Source organism: Capra hircus, chromosome 5 (assembly GCF_001704415.2).
Source record: "Capra hircus breed San Clemente chromosome 5, ASM170441v1, whole genome shotgun sequence".
Classification (NCBI taxonomy): domain Eukaryota; kingdom Metazoa; phylum Chordata; class Mammalia; order Artiodactyla; family Bovidae; genus Capra; species Capra hircus.
Genome location: NC_030812.1, coordinates 77318746 through 77334198, shown reverse-complemented (window position 1 = coordinate 77334198; position 15453 = coordinate 77318746). Strand labels below are relative to the sequence as shown.

Sequence of the window (15453 nt, the reverse complement as noted above, 5' to 3'; positions counted from 1 at the left end):
AGTCATGTACAGATGTGGGAGAAGGAAATGGCAACCCACTTCAGTACTCTTGCCTGGAGAATCCCCATGGACAGGGGAGCCTGGGAGGCTACAGTCCACGAGGTTGCAAGAGTCAGACACAACTTAGTGAGTAAACTACCACCACGTACAGATGTGAGTGTTGGACCATAAAGAAGGCTGAGCATCAAAGAACTGATGCTTTCGAACTGTGGTGCTGGAGAAGACTCTTAAGATTCCCTTGTACAGCAAGATCAAACCAGTCAATCCTAAAGAAAATCAACTCTGAATACTCATTGGAAGGACTGATGATGAAGCTGAAGTTCCAATACTTTGGCCATCTGATGTGAAGAGCTGACTCACTGGAAAAGACCCTGGTGCTGGGAACGACTGAGGACAAGAGAAAGGGATGACAGAGAATGAGACGGTTGGATGGCATCAACTCAATGGACATAAGTTTGAGCAAATTCTGGGAGATAGTGAAGTACAGGTGAGCCTGGCATGCTGTAGTCCATAGGGTCACAAACAGTCAGAATGACTTAGTAGCTGAATGACAACCAGGTTATAATCAGATATCATGCAAACCACTAACAGCAGCCTATTTCTCCTTATTTATGTGGAAACTAGTAAGTCAGGTTACTTATCTTCTTTCAGTTGCTGCTGCTGCTGCTGCTAAGTCACATCAGTAGTGTCCGACTCTGTGCAACCCCATAGATGGCAGCCCACCAGGCTCCCCCGTCCCTGGGATTCTCCAGGCAACAACACTGGAGTGGGTTGCCATTTCCTTCTCCAATGAATGAAAGTGAAAAGTGAAAGTGAAGTCGCTCAGTCATGTCCAACTCTTCACGATCCCATGGACTGCAGCCTACCAGGCTCCTCTGTCTATGGGATTTTCCAGGCAAGAGTACTGGAGTGGGTTGCCATTGCTTTCTCCGTTCTTTCAGTTGAGGACCGGTTAAAAAGAAATGAAGTAGATTATTACCAACCAATAGTACCAAACCATAAAATTTATTTTCTGAACCATGACTCTGAATGATACATCCCTATCAAAGGACAAAGCTCATATCAAAAAAACAAAGAGATGTGGACTGATAGGAAGGCTCCCAACTCTAATTTGAAGGGAAAGAAGAAAATGTTACACAAACTACAAATAGGCTATCTCATAGCAGAGGTCTAACAAAAGAAAACCTTCATTAAAAAAAAAATTCCCCAATAGGCTGAAAGATGAAAATAAAAAAAGTGAAACTCCATAGTGCCTGGCACATGGATGATGTTTAAAACAAGATTTAAATCTAAAAAGAACACCGTACACTGAAAAAAAAACACCTGGGTAGAAAATTAAAATTTGATAGGGTTAACTCTGAGAAAAGAGTTAACAGAAATTATTAAGTATTATAGAAATATACTTCTAACCTCCAACCAGAAGGTAAACATGAAGATCTTTCTTTTAGCACAATGGACCAAAACTAAATCAACTCAACATATTGGGAGAAGGGTAAATCAATCACATGTATCAGAAAAAAAAAAAAGACTTAAAAACACTTAAAAACTTTTAATTCCTCTAGTACTGAAAATAGCCTACAGGAATTAAAAGTTTTTAAAATAATAAAATAGTCTAGAGGAACTTCCCTGGCAGCCGAGTGGTTAAGACTCCACCCTTCCAATGCAGGGGGCATGGGTTTCATCCCTGATTAGGGAAGTAAGATCCCACATGCCACATGGTATAGCCAAAATAATAAATATAATAAAACAGCCTAGAAATACTTAATAGATGTGGAGCCAACAAAAAGTATTAAAATTAAGTAATGAAAAGTGAACGTGAGTTAAAGTGCCCTATGGATAACAAAGCTAATATCATCTTCAGTTCAGTCACACAGTTGTGTTCGACTCTTTGTGACCCCATGGACTGCAGCACGCCAGACTTCACTGTCCTTCATCAACTCCCAGGGTTCACTCAAACTCATGTCTATCAAGTCAGTGATGCCATCCAGCCATCTCATCCTCTGTCATCCCCTTCTCCTCTTGCCCCCAATCCCTCCCAGCATCAGAGTCTTTTCCAATGAGTCAACTCTTCGTACCAGGTGGCCAAAGTATTGGAGTTTCAGCTTTAGCATCAGTCCTTCCAAAGAACACCCAGGGCTGATCTCCTTCAGAATGGACTGCCTGGATCTCCTTGCAGTCCAAGGGACTCTCAAGAATCTTCTCCAACACCACAGTTCAAAATCATCAATTCTTCGGTGCTCAGCTTTCTTCACAGTCCAACTCTCACATCCATACATGACCACTGGGAAAACCATAGCCTTAACTAGATGGACCTTTGTTGGCAAAGTAATGTCTCTGTTTTTTAATATGCTATCTAGGTTGGTCGTAACTTTTCTTCCAAGGAGTAAGCATCTTTTAATTTCATGGCTGCAGTCAGCATCTTCAGTGATTTTGGAGCCCAAAAAAATAAAGTTTGACACTGTTTCCACTCTTTCCCCATCTATTTCCCATAAGTGATGGGACCAGATGCCATGATCTTCATTTTCTGAATGTTGAGCTTTAAGCTAACTTTTTCGCTTTCCTCTTTCACTTTCATCAAGAGGCTTTTTAGTTCCTCTTCACTTTCTGCCATAAGGGTGGTGTCATCTGCATAACTGAGGTTATTGAGATTTCTCCCGGCAATCTTGATTCCAGCTTGTGCTTCTTCCAGCCCAGTGTTTCTCATTATGTACTCTGCATATAAGTTAAATAAGCGGGGTGACATCAAGGCTGTACTCCTTTTCCTATTTGGAACCAGTCTGTTGTTCCATGTCCAGTTCTAACTGTTGCTTCCTGACCTGCATGCAGATTTCTCAAGAGGCAGGTCAGGTGGTCTGGTATGCCCATCTCTTTCAGAATTTTCCACAGTTTATTGTGATCCACACAGTCCAAGGCTTTGGCATAGTTAATAAAGCAGAAATAGATGTTTTTCTGGAACTCTCTTGCTTTTTCAATGATCCAGTGGATGTTGGCAATTTGATCTCTGGTTCCTCTACCTTTTCTGAAACCACCTGGAACATCTGGAAGTTCACGGTTCACGTATTGCTGAAGCTTGGCTTGGAGAATTTGGAGCATTACTTTACTAGCGTGTGAGATAAGTGCAACTGTGCCGTAGTTTGAGCATTCTTTGGCATTGCCTTTCTTTGGGACTGGAATGAAAACTGACCTTTTCCAGTCCTGTGGCCACTGCTGAGTTTTCCATATTTCCTGGCATACTGAGTGTAGCACTTTCACAGCATCATCTTTCAGGATTTGAAATAGCTCAACGGGAATTCCATCACCTCCACTAGCTTTGTTCCTAGTGATGCTTTCTAAGGCCCACTTGACTTCACATTCCAGGATATCTGGCTCTAGGTGAGTGATCAAACCATCGTGATTATCTGGGTCGTGAAGATCCTCTTTGTACAGTTCTTCTGCGTATTCTTGCCACCTCTTCTTAATATCTTCTGCTTCTGTTAGGTCCATACCATTTCTGTCCTTTATCAAGGGCATCTTTGCAAATATCATCTTAGACTTGCATTAACAGAAGTGTTCAGAAACAGAAGGAAGTATCTCTATACTAGGCTATTTTAGATTTCACACTACCTTTTAAAAGTCAGACATCCAGAAGAGAGCAACTCAGAATTATATAATACAAAGATTAAGATGGTAGATGTCGTCAACTTCAGAATATTTTGTGGTTTTTTGTTTTTGATCCCAGAGGAATGGAGAAGCGAATTTTAATTCACTGTACAAGAAAGTATCCAAAAAGTAGAAAAGCCTATGAGACATTCTCCCTACCCCAGAATGAATTCACCAAAATATTTCCTCAGTTGTTAGAACAGGATCTCTAAAGGTCCATCTTTCTAAAACTAAGACTCTAAAACAATGAAGAATACCTATTAATGAAAGCTTAAGACTTCATATTAATTACTGGTTAAATTTATAGGAGAAAAAAACTTGAATTGCCAATATAGAGTAATTCACACTATTATCAGTGAGACCACACTTAACTCTATTTAAATTATGAACCATAAATTTTCCTAGTAATTACTGTCATGCTGTCAATAAGGATCTACCAATTCTATGTTTCATCATGTCAAATAATGCTAAACACACAAGCCAATATTATATAAATTTTCAAGCCCACATTGTAAAATACTTTATAAACGAATCTGTCAAAAAGTTTTCCTTCCACTTCTCAGTGATTTCTATAATTCCATAGTGAAATAATATACATTTGATAATGAATACTTTATTCACAATGTCTCATATTCAGATAACATTTGTATTGAGTTCTTCAGTAGCTATCCTCCACCCCACCTGCCAGAATAAAAAATCAGCAGGAATTAGATGAACAATAACCAAGCACCATTATCAGACACTAACATTTTCTTCAAGATCAGTAATTAAGCTGGTTTTAAGAAAAGCAAAATATATATATATATATACTCACATCTTGGCTCAGTCCAGAAAAGGTTTTCTGAAGCTCCTTGGCAAATTCTAAGTTATGTAGCACTTCTTCATATTTCTCAACTGCTTCCTACCAAACCAAATAAGAAAACATCAATTCTGTGAATTTCCAAGTACAATATGTCAAAATAAGTGCTCCTTGATAACAGTAGAAGAGATTTAACACTTTAGGAACTAGCCATTTACTACACATGGGCTTCCCAGGTGGCACAGTAGTAAAGAATCTGCCTGCCAATGCAGGAGACACAAGAGATGCAGGTTTAATCCCTGGATCAGGAAGATTCCCTGGAGAAGGAAATGGCAACCCACTCCAGTATTCTTGCCTGGAAAGTTCCATGGACAGAGGAGCCAGGCAGGCTTCAGCCCATGAGGTTGCAAAGAGTCAGACACGACCAAGTACACATTTACTATACATACTCAAAAAAGTGAGGAGAAAGTATTTAGTAGAAGTTACATAAAGTTAAATTCAAAAATTCAACTTTTATGCTAGAAATCTGAACCATAATAATAATAATGAAGTTGACTATCCATAAAAGTCTAAGGTCAGAGAGGCCTAAGGGTTTCAAGAACACTGAACCTACAGGATTCCTCTGTCAATATTCATTCACTACATAAATATATTACCCAAGTAGCACAGTGAGAGTCACAGATGAAGCAACCTCAAGAAATGTACACTATGGTAGGAAAAACTTGTAAATAATTACCTAGAACAACAAAGTAAGCATTATAACAGAAATATTGCAAATTTGGAGGGTATGCCATGTGGCTTGCCAGACCTCAGTTCCCTGACCAGGGACTGAACCTGGGTCCCTGGCAGTGAAAGCAGAGTCACAAACACTGGACCACTAGGGAATTCCCTGTAAATTTAAAGAGGCAAATTTTTCTTTGCAATTTCACAGATGAAGAAAGTAAATAATTAGAGAAGGGGCAGGTTTCTATGGACTTTACTTCAAATCTACATGGAAGAACAAAGGGCCAGTACAAAACAGAATAAGATGGAGAACTCATCTAATCAGATAAAGACATATTACAAAGCCTCTACAGTTAAAATAGTGTAATATTCCACTTCTGAATATCTACCCAAAAGAAATGAAAGTATATACCCACCTAAAGACTTGTAGACAAATTTATACAGCACATTATTTATTACAGCCCCAAATAAAAACAATCCAAATATCCAGCAACTTTGGACAGATGCAAAGCAATCTATCAGAATCATTATTTTATAAGATGAGTACTGAACAGAGGAAGGACAGGGTGAAAGAAAAAACATCGTTTTTAACATTTCCTAATTTCTAAATTATGTGAATTACTTCCAATTTTAAAAAACTAAACTTAAGAGCTTTTTAATTATGTACTATAGTACTGACAAGAGGTCTCTGAGGGCTCAGATTATAGATTTTTTTTCTTCTGACTTATCTGCATTTTCTAAATTTCTGCCGGAAGTATATATTCCTTGTACGAGATGTTATTTCTCAAAAGTACTGCTAACTATATAATCACATCTAAAAACCTAATATTCAATCATTTTATATTTAGTAAATCTGTATGTAATATTTAAATACCTACCATATGCAATAAACCATTCTAGTAATAGGAAAACAGCAGTAAGCAGACAAAATCTCTACTTTAACAGAACTTACACTGCAAGGGAAGAAGAGATAAAACTTTAGTTTGTCAGAGAAGCACTTTTATTAAAAAAATTAAAGAAAGGAAAGGATCAAAGGAGTGTTATCAGGACAGGCCTTACTGAGATGACCTTCAAAGAAAAAGCTGAAGGAGGTTTGGAACGGAGCCATTTAGACATCTGGGGGAAAAGCACCCCAGGCAGTAAGAAGAGCACAGCAAAACCCTGAAGTAGCAGTGCGGCTACGATATGTGAGGACAGAAGAAGGCCTGTGTTGCTGGGATGAAGCCAGGAAGAGAGAAGTGTTGGAAATGCAATGAAAATGTAAAAGGAAATAGGCAGCACGATTTGTTTGTAGGGCCTTACAGGCCATTCTGAGGTTCACTGGTGGCTCAGATGGTAAAGAATCCGCCTGCAATACCGGAGACCCAGGTTCAATCCCTGGGTTGGGAAGATGCCCTGGAGAAGGGAATGGCTACCCACTCCAGTATTCTTGCCTGGAGAATTCCATGGACAGAGGAGCCTGGCAGGCTACAGTCCATGCGGTCCCACAAAGTCAGACACGAATGACTGACTAACACTTTACTATATATCACAGGACATTCTGCACATGATGGGAACCAATAGGGGGGGACTTCTGAGCAGAGGACTGATATCTGACTTGTTTTTGAACAGGACTACAGAGGCTACTGGTGGCTCAGTGGTAAAAAAAACCTGCCTGCCAATGCAGCATATATGAGTTTGATCCCTGGGTCAGGAAGATCCCCTGGAGAAGGAAATGGCAACCTGCTCCAGTTTTTTTGCCTGAAGAACCCCAGGGACAGAGGAGCCTGGCTGGCAAGAAACCATGGGGTCGCCAAGAGTCAGACATGACTGAGTGAACATGGAGGCACACACACTGAGGCTACTATGTTAAGAACAGACTTGGAAGGAGAGCAGAAACAGAAAAACCTGTAAGGAAGCTGTTACAGTAATGCAGACAAAAGGTGATGTGGTGTGGAACAGGAAGGCCGAGGCAGAATTTATGAGAAATGGTCTGTTTCTGAATGTATTTTGAAGGACGAATTGACCACACACTTGCTGATGGACTAGATACAAGGTGTGAGGAGAAAAATGAGAAATTCTCCAAGGTTTTGAGTGAAACCATCCTTCTAGTAAATCAGGCTATTAACTGATACAGTGAAGGTTAAAGGAGAACAAGTTTTGCGGAGCAAAATGAAGTAAAAGGCAACTAGACATAGGAATCTAGAGTTCAGAGAACGGCTCCATTGACAATATAAATTTGGAGTCTGTCAGGTATCACTCAAGCAATCAAAGTTAATACTATAGAAGCAACATATAGTAGCTTGTGTATCTCAGACTAATGAGATTAAAGTTCACCTGGCTGGAGCTCCTCAACATTTCTTAGAGAGCTACCATAAGAATCACCAGCCTCCCCATTACCATCCCCTATGTTTCCCCAAAGACAAAAACACGTAAGAGAACACTTTCTCCGAGGGTGTTTAGACAGAGGTTTCATCACTTTAAAAGTTAGTGAACACACCATGACTACTTAAAAACAAAACCATGTTGAAATGCTGAATGTCCAGCTAAGTCCTTTCACCAGCCATCTGAGCACATCATTCTCAGAACTCGACAATTCAAATCTGTGTCTCAGCAAAACAGTAATTCACTACATCACAAAAATTCTAGGTCAGTGAAGAAGAGCCAACATGGCAAGGAAAAAGTCCTTGAATACCAGTACCTGCAATTCACAACCAAACACTTTAAATAACATAAAAGACAATAGATCCACATGCTAGATCAAATAACTTTTAGATTAATTTTGTGCTCTTAGCCAGGAAGTGTGATCAGATCAAAAAGGCAAACATCAATAAAGCATTTTTAAATTTTTCCATACTGTAAAAACTATCCTTCATGCTATTAGATAAAACTTGCAATTACTAGGTATACCATGGGCAACGTAAAGAGTATTTTTAACTGTCATAAACAGTAAATATTTAAAGGCCCAATATCTATCAGATAAACATGACTCCTAAGAAGGAACACACCAATACAGGATAGAAAAGCAGGGAGATACCATCAAAGGAATTAAGGAGAAGCAACTAGAGAAAACTAAGGCAAGCTGTAGTAGTTACCCTTTTACATTTTAGAGCAGAGAGATGTCAGGTTTAGAATATGTGAGTAAACAGTAGAAAGCTAGGTGATTCCCTGCTCTTCTCCTTCAGTCCACTCTAGAGAAAGTTTAATTAAATCCATACATTATCACTTTGTGATTATCTACATCTTCACTCTTATTTGGCAACACACACCCCCATCCATATACTATCTACTAGTGCAAAAGTAAAGTCAAAAATATAAGACCTGATAGGCGAAGACAAAGTCTTTGGAAAAACCCAGTGGACTCTCACTCTTCCTTTTTAGCCTATCAAATCTTTCAGTTCAGTTCAGTCACTCAGTCATGTCCAACTCTTTGCAACCCCATGAACCGCAGCATGCCTGGCCCCCCTTTCCTTCACCAACTCCCGGAGCCCACCAAAACCCATGTCCATTGAGTCGGTGATGCCATCCAACCATCTTATCCTCTGTCATCCCATTCTCCTCCTGTTCTTTGGTCTCCCCCAAATTCATCTAGTCTTACTAAGAAAATAAGTCTGACCAAAGGATCAGAAACCACTTACCAACTGGTCTGGATTAAGATGCTCTCCATTTTTCAGGCGGTCTTTGTAATCTTCCAGTTTGAGCTACAAAAGAGAAAACTTGTATCTACCACAATCTGATACAAAATTCTGAAACAAACTAAATACCAGACTGTTTCTCATGAAAACAAAGTTCTTGCAGTAAACTACCAATCTATAAGAATAACATTTTAGTACAAGGTAAGAAGCAATTGTAGATGAATTCCAGTCAGAGGAAAAAAAAAAATTATACACAATCAACACTAGTCTGGAATTACAAAACTTAAGTGGTAATAAACCCTTTTTCTCTTAATGGCCTCTGTAACTAGATTACATGACACATCAGGATTTAACAAATAAATCATATGCCCCTAACCCAATGGTGCTCAATCAGGGGCAATTTTGTCCCCCAAGGACACATGACAATGTCTGGAGGTATCTCTGGCTATCACCACTCGGGGGATAGGGAGGAAGTGGGTACCACTGGAATCCTGAGGGTAGAGGCCAGGCCACTATAGAATGCTACAGTGCATCCTACAGTGCAAAGGACAGCCCCCCACAACAAAGAGCTATCCAGCACAAAATGGCAATAGCATTTGTGAGGCTGAGAAGTCCTGCTTAAATGGTTACCTGTTGAATTATGTGAGCATTTGTCCAATGAAACTTCATAATGGAAGTACAGAAATGTAATATATTTTTTTCTAGAATTATAGCAGCCTCAACTTGAAGCCATTTTTCATTTTAAAAAATCTGATATTTAGGTAAATAAATGACAAATAAATTGCATTTATTGTCCAAATAATGACATGACCCTTTATGGTATTCTAAAAGCAATTTTAGGCACCTTCTATGTTTGCTTTATAGCTTTAAATTACTTTATCAGAAGCTTGAAACAAATGTATGAGTACTGACAAGATTGGTATTCAAAACTAAAGGGGTACTATAGTTCAGCTGAAGAGTATAATTATACATATATTACACATATATATGTAGTTCCTCCACCTGGGTAAGACATTTACGAGTCTAACGAAAGATCCCGCTTAGAACAGATCCTGCTTTAACTCTAACTTCCCACAGTGGCAGGGGATTTGTGCTGACCCAGGCACACTCACCTTATCATGCTCATGATCAACTGCATGCATGCAAAAGACAACTGCTGAGAACTAAGGCTGCAGAGAAGCTACCAGTAACTCGCCCTTTTTCACTATCTTCCTAGTGTGTGAGGGTAGGGGGGAGGTGGGGGGGTGGGGAATGGGAACGGAAAGGAACAGGGTCAACCAAACTCTTGAAAATCTCTTCACCCTCCTCCATCAAAAGCAACTTTCCTAGATTTAACTAGGTCTTGGCATAGAAATATTCACAGGTTCCTCAGTCCAGATAGTAACTCACCTACTATCACAAGCAAAAGAGAATCATGACACAACAAAGCTATGTGCAGTACCATTTCACAGGCTACATGACTCAGGAAATGAGGAATGATCTGGATCTTTACATCAGCATTTACTGTCACATCAGGCTGGTTACAACCTGCGTATCTTTACAAGGCTCTCTACAATGCTTTCACCAACCAATCTGAAACAATCACCTAGCAACACAAAAATTAGTGCTAAAACATCTTCTGGCTCTGCCATCGTTAAAGCTTCCAATGACTGCAGCAGTTATACTGCAATATCAAATGCTGCAGAAAGTCACAAGGAAAACAAGCTTAAAAAAAAAAGGAACACTATTCATTTATGAAAAGAAATATTAATACTACATGCAAGGAATTAATCTGACCTAAAGTAGCTACCTCTTCAAATATTTCAACAGTAGCATGCATAATAATTTTACTATGAAGAATATTTTCATTCAGTTATTCTGGCAAATCAAATATAAAGTGTTTAATACAATCAGTATTTAGCCCACTTGTACATTTTCAGCCAGCTAAATCTCAAGGTTACTTAAATCTTCAGGAAAGAAATCTTTAGGAAGAATACCTATGAGCCCTGATAGAAAGTAAAAATGCAAGTTCCTTAACTCTAATTTAACATGGTGTATATACAGGGCTGGGTGGGGAAAAAAAGTTACCTTCTTTTTCTCGATGTTTCTGATTTTGTGTTTAAGACATATGAGTCCATTATCAATATATGTCTCATATGCTTGGGAAGGAGAGGCAGCAGAGCTGAGAGCAGACTGCAAGGGGCTCATTGCCCGCTGGCTTTCCCCAGGCTGACTGTGGTTCACTTGGGGCTTGGCTGACTTCATTGTCCTCTGTTTTCCCTCCTCTGAATGGCCTGAAGGTGACTGGTAACCAAAAGGAGATGAAGAGAGTTGCACCATTGAAACAGATGAGGCTGAAAGAGGTAAGGGAAAAAAAAAAAAGTTAGGAATAAAACTAAATTATAACTAGAGGCTTTAAATTCCCTGAAAAGTCTAGACCCACGTCCCCCAAAATTCTCTTCCACAGAAGTGAGCTCAAAACTTAATGTTGTTTTAAATACTTTCATTTCACTACCTTGACGGCAGTTCGTGCCAAGCACTGGCGCCTATGGGGGATGTTTCCAGAAATTCAATTTCCCACATAGGAAGAACTGCTAATCAAACAGTGGCTTCAGAGCTGAGGGCGACCCATATTCTGAATAATTTCTATGGTCAAGTGATGACACACACAAAAAATAAGCCTTCCCCATCCGGACAAGGCAGCCAGCCATTCGAAACTCTTCACATTATCTCTCACCACCAGCCCCAACCCCAATCACTAACAACCACATTTAAAAGAAAATCCCAAACAAAAACAATTCTTTCAGAGCTCTCTTTCACTAAGTGCGGAGAAACTTCTTGAACAAGAAAGCTAACTTCCCTTTGATTGCTCCGGGGCCTACAAGGCAAGCTCGTCACTACTGGACACTGGAGCGAGGTACTCTCAAGCTGCGACCTCTTCGAGTTGGTGTTCAGTTTTGTTTAAACTAACCCATAACCACTCACACGTCAACCGGTTTAAGGGCGCATCCTAGCGAGCCTTACACCGCCCGACCGTGGCCCCTGCTCCCCTTCCAGCCCCGCGCATCGGCGCTAATCTCCCCACTCCCCTTGAGGAGCATCCCCGGAGCAAGGACAAAACAGGCCCCAGGCCCCCGCAAGGCCCGCGCCAGAGGCGCTTCTACGAGGCGGGCCCTCGGCCCCCCGAGGGCAGCGACCCCCGGCCTCCCACAGTCGTCCGGTCGCCGAAGCAGCGGGCAGGGGCCACTTCTGCAGGTGCCTCTAGGAGGCCGATCTGCGTAAGATGCACGAGCCACCTGCCCGCCAGGGCCGCGCCCCAAGGATGCCGAGCCGTCCTGCACTCCAGGCAGCGGTCGCCCAACCCTGTCCACCCTCGCCAGCCGGCCACTTGCCCCCGCCGCGCCGACTCAGGCAGCCGCAGCCTGGCTTCACCTCCGCAGGCCGCCGAGGCCGCTGCCGCCGCCGCCGCTGCCGCAGCCCGGGCCCGCCTTCGAAAGCCGGCGGGAGCCAGGAGAGCTGCGGAGGTGGACCGGCGCCACCCCGCACTCGTGTCTCCTCCTCCCGCCTTCCCCCTCTCCCCTCCCTGTCCTCGCAGGCGGCGTCTGCGGCACCAAGAACACCTCCGACTGAGCCGCTCTTGCCCACGCCTGCCCGCGACGCCGTGGGGGGGGCCTATATAGGTGCGCCCCGCCCCCACGCGCGCGCCCCTCCTCCTTCCGGTGCCGGGCCCCACCGCCGCGGGCCTCGCCCGGGACGGGGGGCGCTTGCGCCAGGCCCCAGCTGCGGCGAGAAGTCGTCGCGAGAGGGCGCGTTCTCCCCGCGATTGCGCAGATTGCGGGTCACCAGGTGGGCCCGCTGAGTTGTAGAGAGCCGGCCGGCCGCGAACTCCGCAGTTTTACGCGACCTTGCTGATTGCTGCCAGTAACTCTTGGCGTGACCTTGAGCAGGTGATTTGGATCACTCGAAAAGCGCAGAGAGCCCCTTGTGGAATTACCAGTTAAACCGAACTTGAGCCTTTGGTAGTTTAGGTGGGTAGTCTTGAAGTGCAGGCGTGCCTCTGCCCCTCACCTCCAGATTCCATCCTTCACTGTCCGATGGAGAGAAATCACCGTTTCCGCCGAAAGAACTCATAGGGGCAGAATACTCCAAACCATCATTGCCATAAAAACGATCTGGGTGACTCCGCAACCTTCAGTAATAAGATTAAGTTTATTTAGGCTGTGTCATTTGTTACTTTGAAACATTAATTCGTTGGCACTCAGAGAAAAAGCTAATAAAAATCTTGGTACAGTTGCATCAAATTAAGAGAAAAGGTTGGAAATACATCACTGTTTCTGAATGAAGGGATGGTATTTCTCATACCAAAAGAGGAAAAGAAAAAGAGAAAAAACCCAGATATACCTACCATGTATCTAGCTATTACACCAAAAAGAAATGTTTTAGGTCCTGTACCTGGGACTCTGATAAAAATTATTTAGACTAGCAAGAGAAGAACATTGAAAAATCAGAAGTATAACCGAGGAAACAAAACTCCAACTTAAAAAATGTTGGGGAAACTCTCAACACAAAAATTATCATGATGTTTAACATTTCTTGATACAGGATTTTGCCATTTGTGGCATTCTTTTCCGTCTGTGTTGCGTTTTAGCTTTGAATCTCTGAATCCCACATGCGACCTTGAGGGTCGGACAAATAATAGGTTGTCCTTTTGTTTCATCGTTTATAACGAGAGATAGAACAAAGCTGTTGAACGTCAGGGGAGGAAGACTACGCCTTCATCCTTAAGAGAGCGAGAAAACAATGAACAAAGGTAAAAACATATGAAGGACACACTTTTGTATCATTGAGTAGAAACAAAGTTACAGCTCATTTTTATGCCTGTGGTAGCCTGAACTAATAGTGAATCGAAGAATGAACAGTATTTCTGACATACTAATCATTATATGTTTGTCTTCTAATTGACCAAGAATAAACTATCCTTTGGGTCATATAGATCTGGCCATGGATCCTAAATATTCCACTAAATGTAATAATTCTGAATAAATCTATGCTGTTGTATTTGCAAACATGATTCAGAAAATCAATCAAGAATGCAAAAGCAAAAATAATTAAATTTCAAGTCTGGTAAGGTAGTCTGTATAAGCACAGCATAACATTTGTAGGAGATTGTACCTAATAGATAATGTTGTGGTGATGTTTTCTGAAAAAAATGGAAAAAATAATTCAGAAAAAAACCTTTTCTGCTAGAAAAGATTGTTAAAGCCAGTGAGTCCGGTTTATTCTGAAAGCACATGCCCCCTCAATTTTTATTTGTTAGTGATTTTCTTTGTTTTCCTCTCCCCATTCCCTATTTTCTACACCTTTATTTGCCTTGCAAACAGTGAGGAGTATTTTTGAAAAGCCATCTCCAAGATCAGCAATGAATTACTGTTTCAAATATGATTTTTAAAGTTGTTTCAAATCAATGAGGGAAGAACACATCCATTCAACAAATACATATTGTTATGTTAGCTAAACCAAGTATTTATTGTCCCATATGTCTTGGGTTGTGTTAGGGATATATTGGTGAGTGAGAGATATAGCCACTGACTTCATGGATCTGTGTGGGAATTCAATAAAAGCTGCAGGAATAAGTAGCAAAAACAATCAACTCAAAATAGATTCACAGAAATACTAAAGACTTATAATGGATCATTTGATTTCTGTAAAAAGTGGTCAACTTTACATCCCTTGAAAATGTGAAGATTTTAAGTATGCATTGTCTGGTAAACACATGGTTCCTGCAGGAATGGTTATGCTGTGCCTGCCTGCTCAGTCACTCAGTGGTGTCCAACTCTTTGCAACCCCGTGGACTGTAGCCCATGGGGCTCTTTTGTCCGTGGGATTCTCCAGGCAAGAATACTGGAGTGGGTTGCCATTTCCTCCTCCAGGGCATCTTCCCACCCCAGGGATCAAACCTTCATCTCCTGTGTCTCCTGCATTGGCCAGCAGATTTATCACTGAGCCATCTGAGGTTATGCTGTATCTTAAAATGTATGTAGCTTCGTGTTGTTGAAACTGGAAATATTAATTCACTAAAGGATGTTGAAGCTCCTAGCATATGAGTGGAGATAGAAGAAATTATCCTAGATTTTTTGTTATGGGTGATAGAAATCTGCCTCTCTGTGATTCTATAAGGCTTTCTAGAGTGTTGCCACAAAGAGAACGAGAGAATAAATAAACGGCTAAGAAAGATTCTCATGGAACAAATAGCATAATAAAGTTGTTTTAAAGTATTGTACTTTCACATATCAATATACGTCAAAGGAATTTATTGAACAAGACATCTTAAAATAGTCATATCTTTTGACGCAGTAACCCCTTACTTTAGAAATCTCTCCTATGGAAATAATCAGACATGCAGATAATAATTTGTCTATCAAAATGCTAATCACAGCTTTTTTTAAGTGATGAAAAACTGTGAACAAAAACCAAGGCATTTACTAAGTTCAGTTCACTCGCTCAGTTGTGTCCAACTCCCTGCGACCCCATGAACCACAGCACACCAAGCCTCCCTGTCTGTCCATCACCAACTTCTGGAGTCCACCCAAACTGATGTCCACTAAGTCGGTGATGCCATCCAACCATCTCATCTTCTGTCATCCCCTTCTCCTCCTACCCTCAATCTTTCAGCATCAGGGTCCTTTCCAGTGAGTCAGC

At 41.3% G+C, this 15453-nt stretch overlaps 1 protein-coding gene across 14 annotated transcripts in view; it reads right to left on the bottom strand.

Moving 5' to 3' along the window:
* Positions 1 to 12421, bottom strand: part of CAPRIN2 (caprin family member 2) — a 41978-nt gene extending 29557 nt beyond the window's left edge. For 11 of the 14 annotated variants that reach the window (XM_018048348.1, XM_018048359.1, XM_018048347.1 and 8 more), the window contains exons 1-4: positions 12187 to 12294; positions 10843 to 11108; positions 8779 to 8841; positions 4454 to 4540 (exon numbers count right to left, since the gene is read on the bottom strand). In XM_018048348.1, the coding sequence (XP_017903837.1) occupies positions 4454 to 4540; positions 8779 to 8841; positions 10843 to 11094 (402 nt within the window). In that variant the 5' untranslated portion in view covers positions 11095 to 11108; positions 12187 to 12294. Of the gene's footprint in view, positions 1 to 4453; positions 4541 to 8778; positions 8842 to 10842; positions 11109 to 12146 lie in introns of all 14 variants that reach the window. The other 3 variants (XM_018048355.1, XM_018048361.1, XM_018048354.1) reach the window with 3 other exon arrangements.